We start from the raw sequence: 15,661 nt of genomic DNA, 5'->3' as shown, positions 1-15,661 counted from the left end.
ACGCAAACCCAAAAAACCCTGATACCAGAGAATGAGCGTAGTGGTGAACAGCCGATCTTCACCAGCAGCTGCTGTGACTTAGAAGGACCACAGCGGGACCCTGCGCACGTTGTGTCCTTGAGCTGGGCCTGGTCCAGCGGTCAGAGCCTAAAACCAACATGGCTCGGACTGCTGGCCTTCCCACCAGGCGGCCCGTGGGGTTTTTAGAAGAGGCCAGGGCTTACGCGTGGAATTCTGATGCATCCTGGGCCACAGCTAGGCTGGGCTTCCTGGAGGGCAGGCCCTGGCTGAAGGAACAAACTCAGAAAACACTCTGCAAACCCTGAGAATCAAATGTACCCAGACGCTCAGGCGCTTTCTCAACCTCTGGGCTACCTGGCACCATTTTTGGGAATTGTGAAATTTGAAAATAAAAATAAACCACCTTTTATTTATTCATTTATTTTATGGTATGAATGGCCTTTATTATTTATAATGGGAAGTGGAAGAGGAGGGGACAACTCCGGCTCCAGGGGCAGAACCAAAGACTCACTCTGTCATTATCCCCCCTGCCCCCCGCCGCCCCAAAACTAACCAACCTTTTAAACTGTAATATAATTTTTTTAAACAAAGACAACACTAAACATAATGACAAAATGGGAGAGAAGGTGTAAATTCGCTGTGCCCTGCCCTCGTGTGAGATGGATGACTGCCTGGAGCTCCGAACTTCCTGGTGTACGTCCAGTCGCCTCTGTTCCCAGCACCAAACAACCAGAGGGCCAGCTGTGGTCAGGACTGAGCTTTGGGGAGCTTAATTCCTACAAGTCAACACACTGACTCCTGATCTGCCCGAGAGAGAGAGGCTGCCATGGCACATCCCCCACTAGGCGTGGCTAGAACCCAGGAGCAGACAGTATGGCCACTCAGAGGCTGGGGGCAGAAAGCAGCCAGGTGGCTCCCTCACCACACCAACTACACGAGGGAAAACAAAGGTCTTCGGTCTTGGAAGCAAGTGCCTCGGAGTGGTACAGAAACTGCCTTCCATGGAACAGCTCTAATCTTGGGCTGGCACTGTCCTTCCCTGGAGGCAATAACTCTCACCGTAGGTAATAATCAATCGCAGCAGAGAAAGCAGCAAAACCTCCACAACCAATGACCCCGGCCTTTAAGCCCGCTGTAAAGCAAACAGAAATGGTGTTATGTGTAGTGACGAACACAGGCCGCATTCAGGAGTCTGCCTGCCCCATGAATGCAAGAAACCCGTGGAAGCATTCGAAGTCATTCAACAAACCCATCAGATCCACAAGACTTCAACGAGCTGTGTATACAATCTACTCTAGTGGGCTTTATATAAGTGTGCATTTGGCTTTTCTCACTCCAAAGAATTACTATTTGCAGCTTCATGAAATAGCCCCTCACAGGCAGGAAACTGGTTAAGAGAACCAGCCCTTGGAAGCAAGTGAAAGCACACAGCCTGTTACCCTGATTTGTTTATGAAATAAATTCTTGGGAAGGTGATCAAAGCAGTCCCAGAGGGAGCCAGGCTTCTCAGAGTCCCTGACAAAGCGGAGCGATGGGAAGACCAGAGGAAAAGCTACTCTATAAATCACAAATGGCTGTCAGAGGAGCAAAAGCAGCTTTTAAGGACAGCAAATCATCCTGCCTCTCAGAGAATGAGAAAACAGGCTATTTGGGTAAATCAGGGCACGGCAGAGGGGAGAGTGGCCCAGCAATGGACACTGCAGAGTCCAGACACTGACACCCCATATCACACTCTTGACGGGCACGCCAACAGGGAGAAGTGCAGGGGACTGGTTTCTTTGTTGTTTACGGCTGACAACCTGACATTTGGCTTTCCATGGGTAGGAGTCTAAGAATCTTCAACATGAAAAGACATGACTGTATAACTTACATACAATATTAAAACTGACAGTTGTACAGTATTAACAAAAATGTCTTAGCTACTTGAAATGCACAGAGCTGCGAGTTCAGCACGGCCTGCCGTTTGGAATAAGTGGGCTCTCGGGAGCTGAGTGAGACCTAGCCATGCTTCCATACTTATCCTGCAGAGCAACACATTCCAGGAATTACTGGGAGGAAGTTCTTCCCGTCTTTTCAATGTGAGCCCAGTTCTAAGATCTAGATCCTTCTGTGATTCTCAGCCATGGGTGATTTTGTCCCCTGGGGGAAATCTGGCAATGTCTAGAGACACTTTCAGTGGTCAACTAAGGGATGCTACTAGCATCTAGTGGGTAGAGACCAGGGTTACTGCTAAACATCCAACAATGCAAAGGACAGCCCTACTCTCCCTCCAGCAAAGATTTACATGTCCAAAATGTCAATAGTGCCAAAGATGAAAAATCCTCATCTAGACACTAGAAGTTTCCAAAATGAAGTTAATACAAAAGTAAATGTGATTTACTTCTCAGAGGGAAGAATATCAAGTGTCCACATATGCCTTGGGCTGTCCCTGAAACACTCATACATTTGGAAATGTTAACTACAGCATGTTGTCCGAAGCCACAAAGAAAACCATGTGAGAGTTGTTTACTAACCTCTGAAACCAATGGCTCCTCCAGTGATGCAGCCACTAATGACACTGTTCTTCCAATCTGATTTTCCCCGGTACTGTGGGTGGAGAAGTGCAGTTTAGAGCCAAAGAAACAAGCCAGACAAGATGATTAAGGGGGAAAAAACACAGCGTTTCTAGCTGGCTAAATTAGTCCCTCCCCAAAGGAAACCTAATCTTCTTTGCTTTCAAAATTATAGTTCCTAATTTGAATGTGTTCTTGGATGCTTCCTGAAGGTGGTATCAGAGTGCAGAAACCAAGCGTACAATTTGACAAGTAATCAAAATCTCTTTGGTTCTCCAATGAGTCCCATGGTTAAAATCATTAACCAACCTCTGGCGTGCCTGGGTGGCTCAATTGGTTAAGCATTGGACTCTTGATTTGGGGTCAGGTCATCATCTCACAGTTTGTGAGACTGAGCCCAGCATCTCAATCTTGGGATTCTCTGTCTCTATGCCTCCCTCTCTCACTCTCTCTCTCTCTCAAAAATAAATTAATTAAAAAAACAACTTAGGGGTGCCTGAGTGGCTCAGTCAGTTAAGTGTCTGACTTCGGCTCAGGTCATGATCTCACAGTTCATGAGTTTGACCCCTGCATGAGACTCTGCTGACATCTGAGCCTGGAGGCTGAAGCCTGCTTCAGATTCTGTGTCTCCTTCTCTCTCTGCTCCTCCCTGGCTCATGCTCTGTCTCTCATTCTCTCTGTCAAAAATAAATAAAAACATTATAAAAATTTTTTTTTTAATTAAAAAAATAAAATCATTAGGGGCACCTGGGTGGCTCAGTCGGCTAAGCTTCTGATTTTTGCTTGGGTCATGATCTCACAGCTCGTGGGTTTGAGCCCCACATCGGGCTCTGTGCTATCAGCATGGAGCCTGTTTCAGTTCCTGTCTCCCTCTCTCTCTGCTCCTCTCCAGCTTGTGCTTTCTCTCTGTCTCAAAAATAAATTAAAAAAAAAAATTTTTTTTAAATAAAATCATTAACCAACTTTTTTTTTTTATTAATTTATTTGGAAAGAGAGACAGTGCAAGTGGGGGAGGGGCAGAGAGGGAGACAGAATCCCAAGCAGGCTCCGCAATACCAGCACAGAGCCCAATGCAGAGCTCGATCCCATGAACTGTGAGATCATGACCTCAGTGGAAGCCAAGTCGGAAACAACCAACTGAACCACCCAGGCCCCCCTAACCAACTTCTAACAGAGACATGAAAAGATGCTCAACATCATTCATCATCAGGGAAATGCAAATCAAAACTAAACGAGGTATCACCTCTCACCTGTCAGAATGGCTAAAATCTACAACACAAGAAACCACAGGTACTAGTGAGGACATGGAGAAAGGGGAACCCCCTTGCACTGTTGGTGGGAATGCAAACTGGTGCAGACACTCTGGAAAAGGGTATGGAGTTTCCTCAGAAAGTAAAAGATAGAACTGTTAGGGTGCCTGGCTGGCTCAGTGTGAATATTGACCTCAGGGTCGTGAGTTTGAGCCCCATGTTGTATGGAATTGTTGAATCACTACATTGTACACCTGAAACTAATATTATGTTGTATGTTAACTAACTAGAATTTTAAAAACTTAAAAAAATAAAATCATTAATTTCTAGCTTACAAAAAGAAGTAAAAAATAACGCAAGCCCAAATCATAAATGCATGAGAAGTTTACATTATGGACTAATGGAAATTCAATTTAACGAGTACCGGACATTTCTGATCTGCTTTCTAATTAACATTCAGAGCATTTCTCTTTAGAAGTCATAACATGGCACAGGCAAGGCTTTCTCAGAAGGCAGAGACACTTACAGATTCTACCAAGCACTCAGTGCAAGAAAACATGGCGCCCACAATGGCAAAATTTTTGGCGTAGGACATCCCTCTCTGCCCCATGTCTTTAAGAACTTCTTTCGCTGTCGGCGTACGATAAGGATCCTTAGGGTCAAAGCCCACATTCGTATCGATGCCGGCAGTGAATACCCCAAATGCACCTCCCAAGACAAATCCTAAAAACAAACAGAGATGAAGATTTCTTTGGCATGTTTTCTGGGTTACCGTAATGAGGTCCTACTCGAATAGCACATTTTGGATGGCCATCAGCGAAGAGGACGCTCCCTGCTGCCCCCTCACTCCACCTTGCCACTCAAGCTCTCCACTTACCTGGTTTCCACATCACACAAGCTAAGAACTACCTTGCTGACAGCTTCTTCTTGGTCTCCCTTTGGATTTCTTCCTCCTTTCATTGTCTAAAATTCCTCAAGATTCAATCTTTAACCTTTCATTCTGTCTATACTCAGACATTCAGCTGTTAACTTTGCATACCACTCCCGTGACAATGGTGACATTCATAACTGTCACTGAGTACCATGTGCCAAGTACTCTGACACTTTATAGTCACAGCTTCATTTATTCTCCACAATAGTCCCATGAGGTACATACTATTATCCTCTCCATTCTGTAGCTGAAGCAACTGAGGCTCAGGGAGTAACTTCCCTAAGGTCACAAAGCTGCCAAGTGGCAAGTCCTACAGTGCTGTCCCCATCTCCCTGAGCCTTCCTGAGCCTGCTGGGCATTTCCATATACATGTCCTCTCATCACATCAAGGTCAATGTTTAATGAAATCATGGGCATCTCCCGTCCAGACTTTCTTACTTATGGCTCCTTCTTTCCAGTCACTCTCACTTCAAACCTCAAGGGTATTTCTTTTCTTTTTTTTTTTTTAAGTTTATTTATTTGAGAGAGAGAGTGCACGTAAGTGTGCAAGAGCAGGGGAGGGGCAGACAGAGTGGGAGAGAGAGAATCCCAAGCTGGCCCTGTGCTGTGAGTGCAGAGCCCCATCTGGGGCTCGATCCCACAAACCGTGAGATCATGACCCAAGCTCAAACCAAGAGCCATCTGCTTAACCTACTGAGCCACCCAGGCTCCCCCTCAAGGGCATTTCTGACTGCCTCTTTGCTTTCCTCTACAACCCTACGTTCACAATTACCATCCTAGTCTAGGGCCTTTATCACTTCCACCCTGGAGCACTACAAAGACTTATTCATCATTTCAACAAATATGCAAGTGATGTATTAGAGTCAGGCACAATGATGAACAAAGACCGAGGCCAGGCCTCACAGAGCTTCACTTTAGCCAACTCCCTATATGGTCTCCGGAAGCACCAGACTTTCCTTCACTACATTCAGTGCTGGGTCATCAAGTTCATCAATTACCGCCCTAATGCCTATAGGCAAAACGCCCAAATACTCAACCCCACTTGCAACTTGAAAGGACATTTCTCTACCTCTTAGTATACTCCCATTCTCTCAATCCTTTAAGATAACAGCTGCAATCTCACCTCCTCTTGTAGCCTTCCCCAAACCAAAAACAGAACAAAACAAAACCCCTCTCTTTGCTTTCAACTATACTTTACATCTGCAACTCTCACCATATTTGTTTCTGGATTGTCTTTCATTCTCAATGAGATTTCAACTCCTCTGCAGATGTAGCCAACCTTTTTACAAGAGGCACACCATACATTCTCAAATCCTCAAAAGGTTTAAAAAAGAAAAAAAAGAAAAAAGAAAAGGGCCAACGCCAGACGTCTTTCCCCCTTGTTCACCGCCATCTAATCACATTGGCGTCAATGGCCTTTCCGTTTTTCAGACTTCAGACTGGTTCCTACCAGACCCTTTGCATTTGCTGTTCCCGTTTGTCTGCAGCACTCTCTTGCCAGGTTCGTTCTCAACATTCTTGTTTCTCTATATATTAAAATGTTAGCTTCATGAGAACCAGGCTCTTGTCTTGTCTCCCCCTGTCCCTCCACTACCAAGCATGTGATAGTTGCTTATGACAATTTGTTGAAAGAATCCTTATTTAAAAGCGAATCAACGAATGAATGAACGAAGCCAACCATTTTATAACCAACCTCCAGGCCCCGGCCCGAACGGTACCGATTCTCTGATCCAATTTCCAGAGGCGAAAACTAACCTCAGGGCTTAGAGTGGGTTTACTCGAGTTCATGGATCGAGGCAGGGGTGTAGTCAAGGTCGAGGTCCACAGGCTCCTCGCCTCCCAGGCGCGTGGTCTTCTTGGCAGAGGACCCCTCTGCCGTCCAAGCCCTCAGCCTCCCAATGCTCCCCCCGCCCCCCAATCTTGCCTCACCTCCCACGCAGGCCAGCGCTGCCTTGAAGGCGCAGCTTTCCATTGCCTTCTCGATCATCTTCTGTTCCTCACTCTTGGTGGGGCTCGGGATCCCACCCAAACTACTAGGCTCCAGAAGCCGGGGCTGACGCTTGTCGCCCACCAGGTATTGCAGAAGAAGGCTGTACTGTAGCGGGGCTTCGTCGGAACCCGCCGCCTCAGGCGCAGAGCCCCCCGCGCTGGGGGCAGTCGCCGCCATGACTGTAGATGCTCAAGAAACCCGGGCGTTCTTCCCGCAGCAGATTCCGCAAGCTTCCCGTTGAGGGCCTGCGCGCCTAGCCATCGTGACGCAACGGCAGATTCGCCACAACCAGCAAGACCAAGAAGCTGCGGAAGCAAAGTCCGTTCGTGCGCACCGGGCGTAAGAGATATCATGTTCCCCCAAAGCCTCTTGGGAATACTGAATCGGTCTCGTGCAGTATCCAGTGGCACTGACAAACAAGATTTAGAGTCCACAGAAAGCGCCCTCTGCTTCGGGCCTGCTGCGCGGGGGGTACCGGGATTTGTAGGCCAGGCATTTCCCAGGAAGCTTTGCGCGGGCACTCGCCTGGCGGCCTCCTCTGAAGCTCTGGACCGGGTGGGGAGCGGTAGCACGCCCGCGAGGCTGCAGAGCGCCGGAGTGACGGCAGGGGACGCACGCGCCTCGCCACTGCTTTTCGAGCCTAATCATTCCTTGAAGAAAGGGGTTGTGAGAGGTAAATGATGGAAGGTGTTTTGTAAATAAGTGTGAAAGCGTGGTACAAATGTATGCAATATATGTTTTGTTTGACAGTTAAACCTTTGAGAGAGAAGGGGCCCAACAAATGAGTGAACAAATGAGCTAAGCTAGCCAAGTATAAGAAAAATCGGAAGGATGGTAGGAGGTGGAGGCGAATGGCCAGATGGAGAGCTCAAGGCTGAGGCTGCTACTCCCTCCAGCCAGTTGTTGTCAGTGGAATTGGGGACGCAGGGCTAGCATTGCCATGGGAAGCCTGATTTATATTATGTTAAACCAATTAAAGTGTTTACCAGCTTGCAAACTCAGAACCTAAAGGTAAACTGTGAAATAGTACTATATATGAACCTAGAAAAACTTTTACAGTAGCTTTTATGGTACTAAAATAGATCCAATACTGTCACACTGATCCAGCAGTGTATTTGAGTGTAATAGCTAAGAGAAACATAAATGCAAACAGAGGTGGTGAGCGTTGCCAGGCAACATAGGCAGAGATGCTTCTTTGGTACCCAGAGTGCTCTGTGCAGCCAAGCACAGCGTATGATTCCCCCTGCTTCTGTCACCACCAGGCCGCTAAATGAGCTGCTCTGAAGGTCCCGCGTGGATTCCCAGTTGTTGAATCTAATCCAGACCTCATTTTACTAGACTTCTCAACATTTGACACTGTTGACTCCTCCCTCATTTTTTTTTTTTTACAGTTTATTTTTATTTATTTTGAGAGAGATAGAGAGCAAGCAGGGGAGGGACAGAGAAAGAGGGAGACAGAATCTATATGGGGCTCGAACTCACGAACAGTAAGATCATGACCTGAGCCAAAATCAAGAGTCAGAGGCTTAACCAACTGAGCCACCCAGGTGCCCTCCCCTCCTTTTAAAAAAATTTTTTTAAAAATTATTTACTTATTTTGAGAGAGAGACAGAACATGAGCAGGGGAGGGACAGAGAGAAAGGAAGAGAGAGAGAGAATCCCAAGCAGACAGGCTCTGTGCACTGTCAGTGTGGAGCCTGACTAGGGCCTTGAACTCACAAACTGTGAGATCATGACCTGAGCTGAAATCAAGAGTCAGATGCTTAACCAACTGAGCCATCCAGGCACCCCCTTTTTTTAAAAAAAGTTTTTTTGTTAATGTTTATTTATTTTTGAGAGAGGGAGAGAGAGAGAGCATGAGCGGGGGAGGAGCAGACAGAGGAGGGGACAGAGGATCTGAAGTGGGCTCTGTCAGCACAGAGCCAGATGTGGGGCTCGAACCCATGAACCGATCGTGACCTAAGCCAAAGTCCAAGGCTTAACTGACTGGGCCACCCAGTCGCCCCTCCTCCCTCCTTTTCGGAGATTTCTCCGTATTTTTGGTGAGCACCTCTCTCTCCTAGTTTTGCTGCAGCCTCTCCAGTTGCTCAGTCTTCTTTGCAGGCACCTCTGCCTGACCTTTTCTTGTTGGTCCTCCAGGGCTTCATCCTTTATTCTCTTCTCATGCAACTCACTCCACCAGAGCAACTCATCCTTGTGGCCTCTACTGCCATCTCTAATGCATTAATGACTCCCAAATCTTCATCTCCAGCTTAGACCTTTCTTACAAGCACAAGAACCAGACATTTCCCATAGGCACCTCCAAGTCAACACACCCTGCTAACCACCCTTTCCTTCCAGATGAGTGAGGGGCCCAGGGCTCTGATTCATGCTGAGGTTGTAAGAGCCACAGATGGATTTGAGAGAAGTTGGGACAGCCCCACCCCCACCCCAGCCACAGCCAAGTCCCAGGTAAGGCAGCCTTGGAAAGCAAGGGATGGTTTAAATAATTAACCCATGGGACTAATTAGAGAGCAATAATCAATCCCCAGATGAAGGGTATGCATTAGAGTTCCGGTGAGATCCAGGTCAGCACGTGGAGAAATTTCATGTGGCCAAGGCACATGAAGGAAGGAGCCTTTTACAGAACATCCTTGGCCTGGATCATAGATGGGGAGAGAACAGTTACAGACACTGATCTGGTATCTCTCTCTACCCACCCATCTCCTTCCATAGGTGGAATGGGTTTCACCTGATGGAAAACTTGAACCTCTTCAAGTATATTCTGAAAGTGAGACGTGGTTTCCCATGTCTGTTTCCCTGGGCTGAACCTTTGCCGGTAGTCTAGGGATTTATCTGGCCCTGGCATCATGGGGAGTCCAGCAGCCTCATGTGACAGTTTGGTTCCCCACTCCCAGGCTGTCTGTTCTGGCCACAAGGATAGGGGGAGCATCTCAGTGGGTCAGAGAGAACAGGAGGCAGTTAAAAATGAACCCTTCATGGGAAGTGTTGTAGGGAGAGTCAGAACACTCTGAGTGTCTGAGTATCTGACTCATCACTTGAAAGGACTCCAGATGAACGGGAGGAGGGTCTGGTCATACCATACCCCAGGTGGCTGGGAGACCCCAGCTCACCTGTAGTTCTCTCAGCGTGCTGCAGGAGCCCAAGAGTCAAAGAAATAGCACAAGTGGGATAGAATAAGGAGATCCTAGTGGAAAGTGCATTGTGTCCTATATGGATTTGAACTGTATATGAATTTGGTAACGGTGAGTAATCTGAATAGTCCTGTTGCTGGCAGGAGGTATGGCCACATAGATATTCTGAATAGCCAACTGATTCACTGTAGATAGTGGGTACTAGACAAGTGACTTTCTTTTTAAAGGGACTTGGCCCATGACCTCCAAAGCGAAAGGATCTCTAGGAGCTGAGGATGGAAATATGGTGTCTGAGAAACTCATGGAAGGAGAAGATATTAATAAGAAGTGACTGGGTTGCCTGGGTGGCTCATTCGGTTAAGCATCCGACTCTTGATTTCTGCTCAGGTCATGATCTCACGGCTCATGAGTTTGAGCCCCACGTCGGGCCCTGTACTGACAGCTCAGAGCCTGGAGCCTGCTTTGGATTCTGTGTATCTGTCTTTCTCTGCCCTTCTCCTGATCACACTCTGTCTCCCTCTATCAAAAATAAATAAACATTAAAAAAATTTAAAGACCTAGAAGTCTGCTGGTAAACTGCTTGTGATTATGGATGACTTTGTTCTTTGCTTCTTGGGTTATTCAGTTTCCTTTTATGCATGTTAACTTTAAAAAAATAAAAATTTTTAAAACCTAAAAAAAATTAAAGAGAATCCATTCAAGTTACAAGAAAGCAAAGGATCAAAAGGACAAAGTGGTTTTTTGTAATGTTTATTTTTGAGAGAGAGAGACAGTCAGAATGTGAGCAGGGGAGGAGCAGAGAGAGAGGGAGACACAGAATCTGAAGCAGGCTCCAAGCGGTCAACACAGAGTCCGATGCGGGACTTGAACTCATGAACCAGGAAATCACGACCTGACCCGAGGTCAAATGCTTAACCAACTAAGCCACCAAGGCACCCGAAAGCATAAGGTGGTTTTTTTTGTAAAGTTCATACACTTTCCTCCAAATCCTAAGATATTTTGCTACCTTGTTACTTGATATTTAACATATATAGTAATACCTTTCAATATCTCAAATAAAGTTGTGATTGAAAATCATTTATATTGAAAATGGTTTCTATCTAATCATGTGGGTTTTCAAAAGCACATTATCAAATCACCCCACTTCTTGGAAGCAGTGGTCAAGCCATGTCCCGTGAGGAACCTCCCTCTGTCCACTCCTCTAAGAGAGGCAGGATAAGTTCTCTACCGTTTGGACTTTTGAAGCAAAAAGAATAACATAAACATTTCTAGAGGAGGGCTGAAAAATCAGTGTAGCTAATTTGATTGTGAATAAATAATCACTGCTTTATTACTAATGGCATAAAATTTAGACTTCTGAAAAACTTTCTTTGGTGATCCTTATCTCTTGAGGTTCTAAAACTTTGAGATAACAGGGGCACCTGGGTGGCTCAGTCAGTTAAACACCTGACTTTTGATTTCCACTCAGGTCATGATCTCACGGTTCCTGGGATTGAGTTCCGAGTTGGGCTTTGCCCTGACAGTGCAAAGCCTGCTTGGAATTCTCTGTCTCTCTCTGCCCCTCCGCTGCTCGCTCTCTCTCTCTCTCTCTCAAAATAAATAAATAAACATTAAAAAAAAATAAGACTCTCTTTCCAGGTTGAACTTTCTTTTCTGCATTAGATAGGTGACTTCACTTGGTGGAAACGCCCCCCCCCACCACCCCGGTTCCAGGCTCACACCCTCAAAGTTCCCACTGATCCTCTATTTAAAATTTGGTAAATTGTTCATCATGGATTGTTTTCTTCATAATTTTGGTTTTTAAAACATTGCATTAAAATATTATTTATCTTGGGGCGCCTGGGTGGCGCAGTTGGTTAAGCGTCCGACTTCAGCCAGGTCACGATCTCGCGGTCCGTGAGTTCGAGCCCCGCGTCAGGCTCTGGGCTGATGGCTCAGAGCCTGGAGCCTGTTTCCGATTCTGTGTCTCCCTCTCTCTCTGCCCCTCCCCCGTTCATGCTCTGTCTCTCTCTGTCCCAAAAATAAATAAACGTTGAAAAAAAAAATAAAAAAAAAAAAGAAATGCACTTTTAAAATATTATTTATCTTGGGGCACCTGGCTGGCTCAGTTGGTAGAGCATGTGACGCTTGATCTCGAGGTGGTAAATTCAAGCCCCATGTTAGGGATACAGATTGCTTAAATAAATGAATAAGTAAAAAATAAAATAAATAAATTTATTTGTTTAATAAATAAAATAAAATAGTATTTCTCTTGATTATTGAGTTTTTTTGACATCCTCTTAAAGTTTGGTCTTACTCTTCACCCTTGCCCCAGCCAGGGATTTCCGGAAGAGTCTGTTACCAGAAGTGGGGTGCCGGGGCCAGCCCCAGCTTATTCATAAGAACTGATTATTGAATTTTGGGGATTTCTTTTAACTGGTTATTAAGCATGGCCATAGTTCTTATTTATTTATTTATTTATTTATTTATTTATTTATTTATTTAGAGAGAATGAGCAGGGGAGGAGCAGAGAGAGAGGGAGAGAGAGAGAATCCCCAGCAGCCTCTGCGCTGTTAGCGCAGAGCCCAATGCAGGGGCTCAAGCTCATAAACCATGAGATCATGACCTGAGCCGAAATGAAAGAGTCAGACACTTTTTTTTTTTTCAACGTTTATTTATTTTTGGGACAGAGAGAGACAGAGCATGAACGGGGGAGGGGCAGAGAGAGAGGGAGACACAGAATCGGAAACAGGCTCCAGGCTCTGAGCCATCAGCCCAGAGCCTGACGCGGGGCTCGAACTCAGGACCGCGAGATCGTGACCTGGCTGAAGTTGGACACTTAACCGACTGCGCCACCCAGGCGCCCCAAGAGTCAGACACTTAACTGGCCGAGCCACTCAGGACCACTAAGCGTGGCCATTATTTTAAATTATATACACTTACAATTAAATCCTACTAAAAATAAAGGCAATATATACTCAGAACTCATCACTTCCTGAATATTTTACTCCACTTTCTTATTTGTTGGGGAGGTCATGGAGAAAACGTGACTGCTGATGACCAGTGAACTGGATCCAGGCCCTCGGAGGCTCCTCAGCCCCTCCTCTCTCTGGTTTTGGAATGTGGGTTCTGCTGGACGCCCTCACTCCCAGAGGCTGCTCCAAGGACACAGCCTTGAGTTAGTTCGGTGGTGTTCAGAGCAACTGGACGGCATACGTGACTGAACCCAGGTGAGGCCTCTGTCTCAACGTGTGAGTGTGGCGAGTGGGTGTGGAGACCTGCACCTCGTGGCTCCCCATGACTAGCCTCGTTCCCTTGCTTATTAGACTTTCCACCCAGCAGCCTGGTGGCCTGCCTCTTGCTTCGGTCTCTCCCTGCTCCCTGTGTGGGGGCCGGTTTCAGATCACACCTGGGAAGCCTTGGAGGAGCCTGTGAACCAGCCTTATCGTCTGTGCCCTTGAGGCTATTAATGCTTATTGTACCCGTGTAATAGAAATGCTCCTTAATGGGTGTCCTGCTGGCATTTCTTCTCAGCTTTGTGATCAGTGACATCATGTTGGTGGCTTGAAGTTGGCCATGATGGAAATATTTACACCATAGAAATCAGTAAATGTTGTAAGTCAAAGCTTTTCTGTGATTATTGTTCAACATCTGCCAGCATACCACTCACTACAAGCAAGCTTTGGGAACCGAGAACACCTTCCTATTTCTGAGGAAAATGGTAAATGAGGGAAAATAAGGCAGAAAAGTAAGACATGAAGTGCTGGTAATGTGTAGGAAATTTCCAGGAAATCCTGACTGATAATTAGAAAGAGAGGGCCTCTGGGACGCCTGGCTGGCTCAGTCAGTAGAGTATGTGGCTCTTGATTTCCGGGTGGTGAGTTTGAACCCCATGTTGGATGTAGAGATTACTAATAATAATAAAAGAGAGAAAGGGCTTCTTACTTCCATGAATGTAACACCATGTTTGGTATCATTTTGGACCCCTTGTGTGGACAAGATGTGGCCCAGGAGCTCCTCTGGGGCTTTTAAGTACACTTCTTGCTTTTGGTCCAAAGGCAGTACTGTAGCACCAGGGACTACTTGCACCTTCTCAGAGGATGAGGGTCAAAAAAAGGCCCCTCTAAGTACACACTGGCTATTCAGTTCAGAAGGCTGCACAACATGATTTTTCATCAAGGGTTGCAAGAAGGGCTGGGGCAGTGCACAGCCCCATGTCCTGAGACTACTTTCATGGCCAAAGGAGAAAGGGTGGAGGTCCTCTGGGTTGAGAATGAGCTTTTCTGGGAGGAGCACAGGGTGCGGCTTTGCTGGCGCCAGGGCACAGGGCAAGTGCACTTCTGTATTATTCGTTATAACTCCTGGACAGCTGATCGATCACCTGCCACTCGAGAGCACTGTTGATCTATAAGGAACACTGGCAGGCAGGCCTCCAATCAGACTAAAGAATAAGATGGGCTTGCTCGGGGGCACCTGGGTGGCTCATTCAGTTAAGTGTCTGACTCCTAGTTTTGGCTCGGGTCATGATCTCACTGTTTCGTGAGTTCGAGCCCCATGTACGACTCTGCGCTGACAGTGCAGAGCCTGCTTGGGATTCTCTCTCTCCCCTCTCTCTCTGCCCCTCCCCTATTGTGCTGTCTCTCTCAAAATAAATAAACTTTTTAAAAAATTAAATAAATAAATGGATTGTTCAGGTGTAGGTCAAGAAGAGTTTGTAGGATTGGAGGCAGGTCTGGGATTCAGGATGCTGAGGCCAACCTGGGCTTTAGAGAAGAACTTCCATCCCTCCACCCCTACCCAGGAGAAGGGGCTTTGGCCCAGGGGTGGGGGCTCTCTGAGGTCTCAGGAGGCAGCACCAGTGTGGGGGTTGGCAGGAAACACTCTTGCCCATGAACTGGGAGCAGAAGCCAAGTAGGAGGCCTCAGAAAGTACAGAAGAGCCTGAACCTATCAGGGGAGCAGTTGGGGGGGGGGGTGGTGGAGTTGGATCCCAAATCAGGGTCTCTGATGCCAGGGGAGCAGATCTGAGAGACAGACCAGAGAGCTCACCTAAGTGTGTGTGTGGCTTTTATTGGGCATCCACAGGTGGAAGCTTCTATGGGACTACTGGGTTCAGGTGGATCTAAATTAGAATTTATTTTCCTCTCCAAATGTGGTCTTACTGAGTTTCCCATCTAGGTGAAATGGTGATTCCATGAATTTAATTAGGATTAAACTCTTTGCATGCTGCATCCCCTAGATACCATCTGACTGTTTTTCAAATCCATCCCTGCTTTTTAAAAAATTTTTTTTAAATGTTTATTTATTTTTGAGAGAGAGAGAGAGAGAGAGAGAGAGAACATGAGTGGGGTAGGGGCAGAGAGAGGGAGACACGAAATCCAAAGCAGGCTCCAGGCTTTGAGCTGTCATGACGCAGGGCTCAAACACATGAACTGTGAGAACATGACCTGAGCCAAAGTCAGATGCTGAACCAACCAAGCCACCCAGGCGCCCCAAGCACCCCTTTTTTTTATATCCATTGCCACGGCCATATTTTGGGCTCTAGTCGGTTTCGTTTAATAGAATTTTAGTTTTTCTTCATACCTACTACCTTGCTGTCCTCCAAAGCATCCAAAGTGACCTCTCAGCACAGAAACGTGATTAATTCCCTGCTCAGAATTCTCCATGCCAGGATAAAATCTAAACTCAAAATGTTGCTTTTATAGCTTGTGCCCAAGAAGACAAATAGGCTTCAGTCCACGTTTGCTCTCATTGGAACATTTCCATTCCCAATTGTCTGCTTTCCATACCTCTTTTGGATCTAGA

General features: G+C 46.4%; 1 protein-coding gene and 1 long non-coding RNA gene across 2 annotated transcripts; one reads left to right on the top strand and one right to left on the bottom strand.

Moving 5' to 3' along the window:
* Positions 1–438: 438 nt before the first annotated feature.
* Positions 439–7,069, bottom strand: TIMM22 (translocase of inner mitochondrial membrane 22). The gene is made up of 4 exons (XM_045487769.1): positions 6,684–7,069; positions 4,350–4,546; positions 2,535–2,607; positions 439–1,153 (listed from the first exon to the last, which is right to left on the bottom strand). Exons 1-4 carry the CDS (start codon positions 6,919–6,921, stop codon positions 1,077–1,079), a joined length of 585 nt encoding a protein of 194 aa, XP_045343725.1. The 5' UTR covers positions 6,922–7,069; the 3' UTR covers positions 439–1,076.
* A 223-nt stretch (positions 7,070–7,292) lies between these two features.
* LOC123603200 lies at positions 7,293–14,371 on the top strand. The gene is made up of 3 exons (XR_006714781.1): positions 7,293–7,417; positions 9,085–9,195; positions 12,890–14,371. It is a non-coding gene; the product is annotated as an uncharacterized LOC123603200 (long non-coding RNA).
* Positions 14,372–15,661: the final 1,290 nt, after the last annotated feature.

This window comes from Leopardus geoffroyi, chromosome E1 (assembly GCF_018350155.1).
Source record: "Leopardus geoffroyi isolate Oge1 chromosome E1, O.geoffroyi_Oge1_pat1.0, whole genome shotgun sequence".
Classification (NCBI taxonomy): Eukaryota; Metazoa; Chordata; class Mammalia; order Carnivora; family Felidae; genus Leopardus; species Leopardus geoffroyi.
This window is presented reverse-complemented; position numbering and strand designations above follow the sequence as displayed.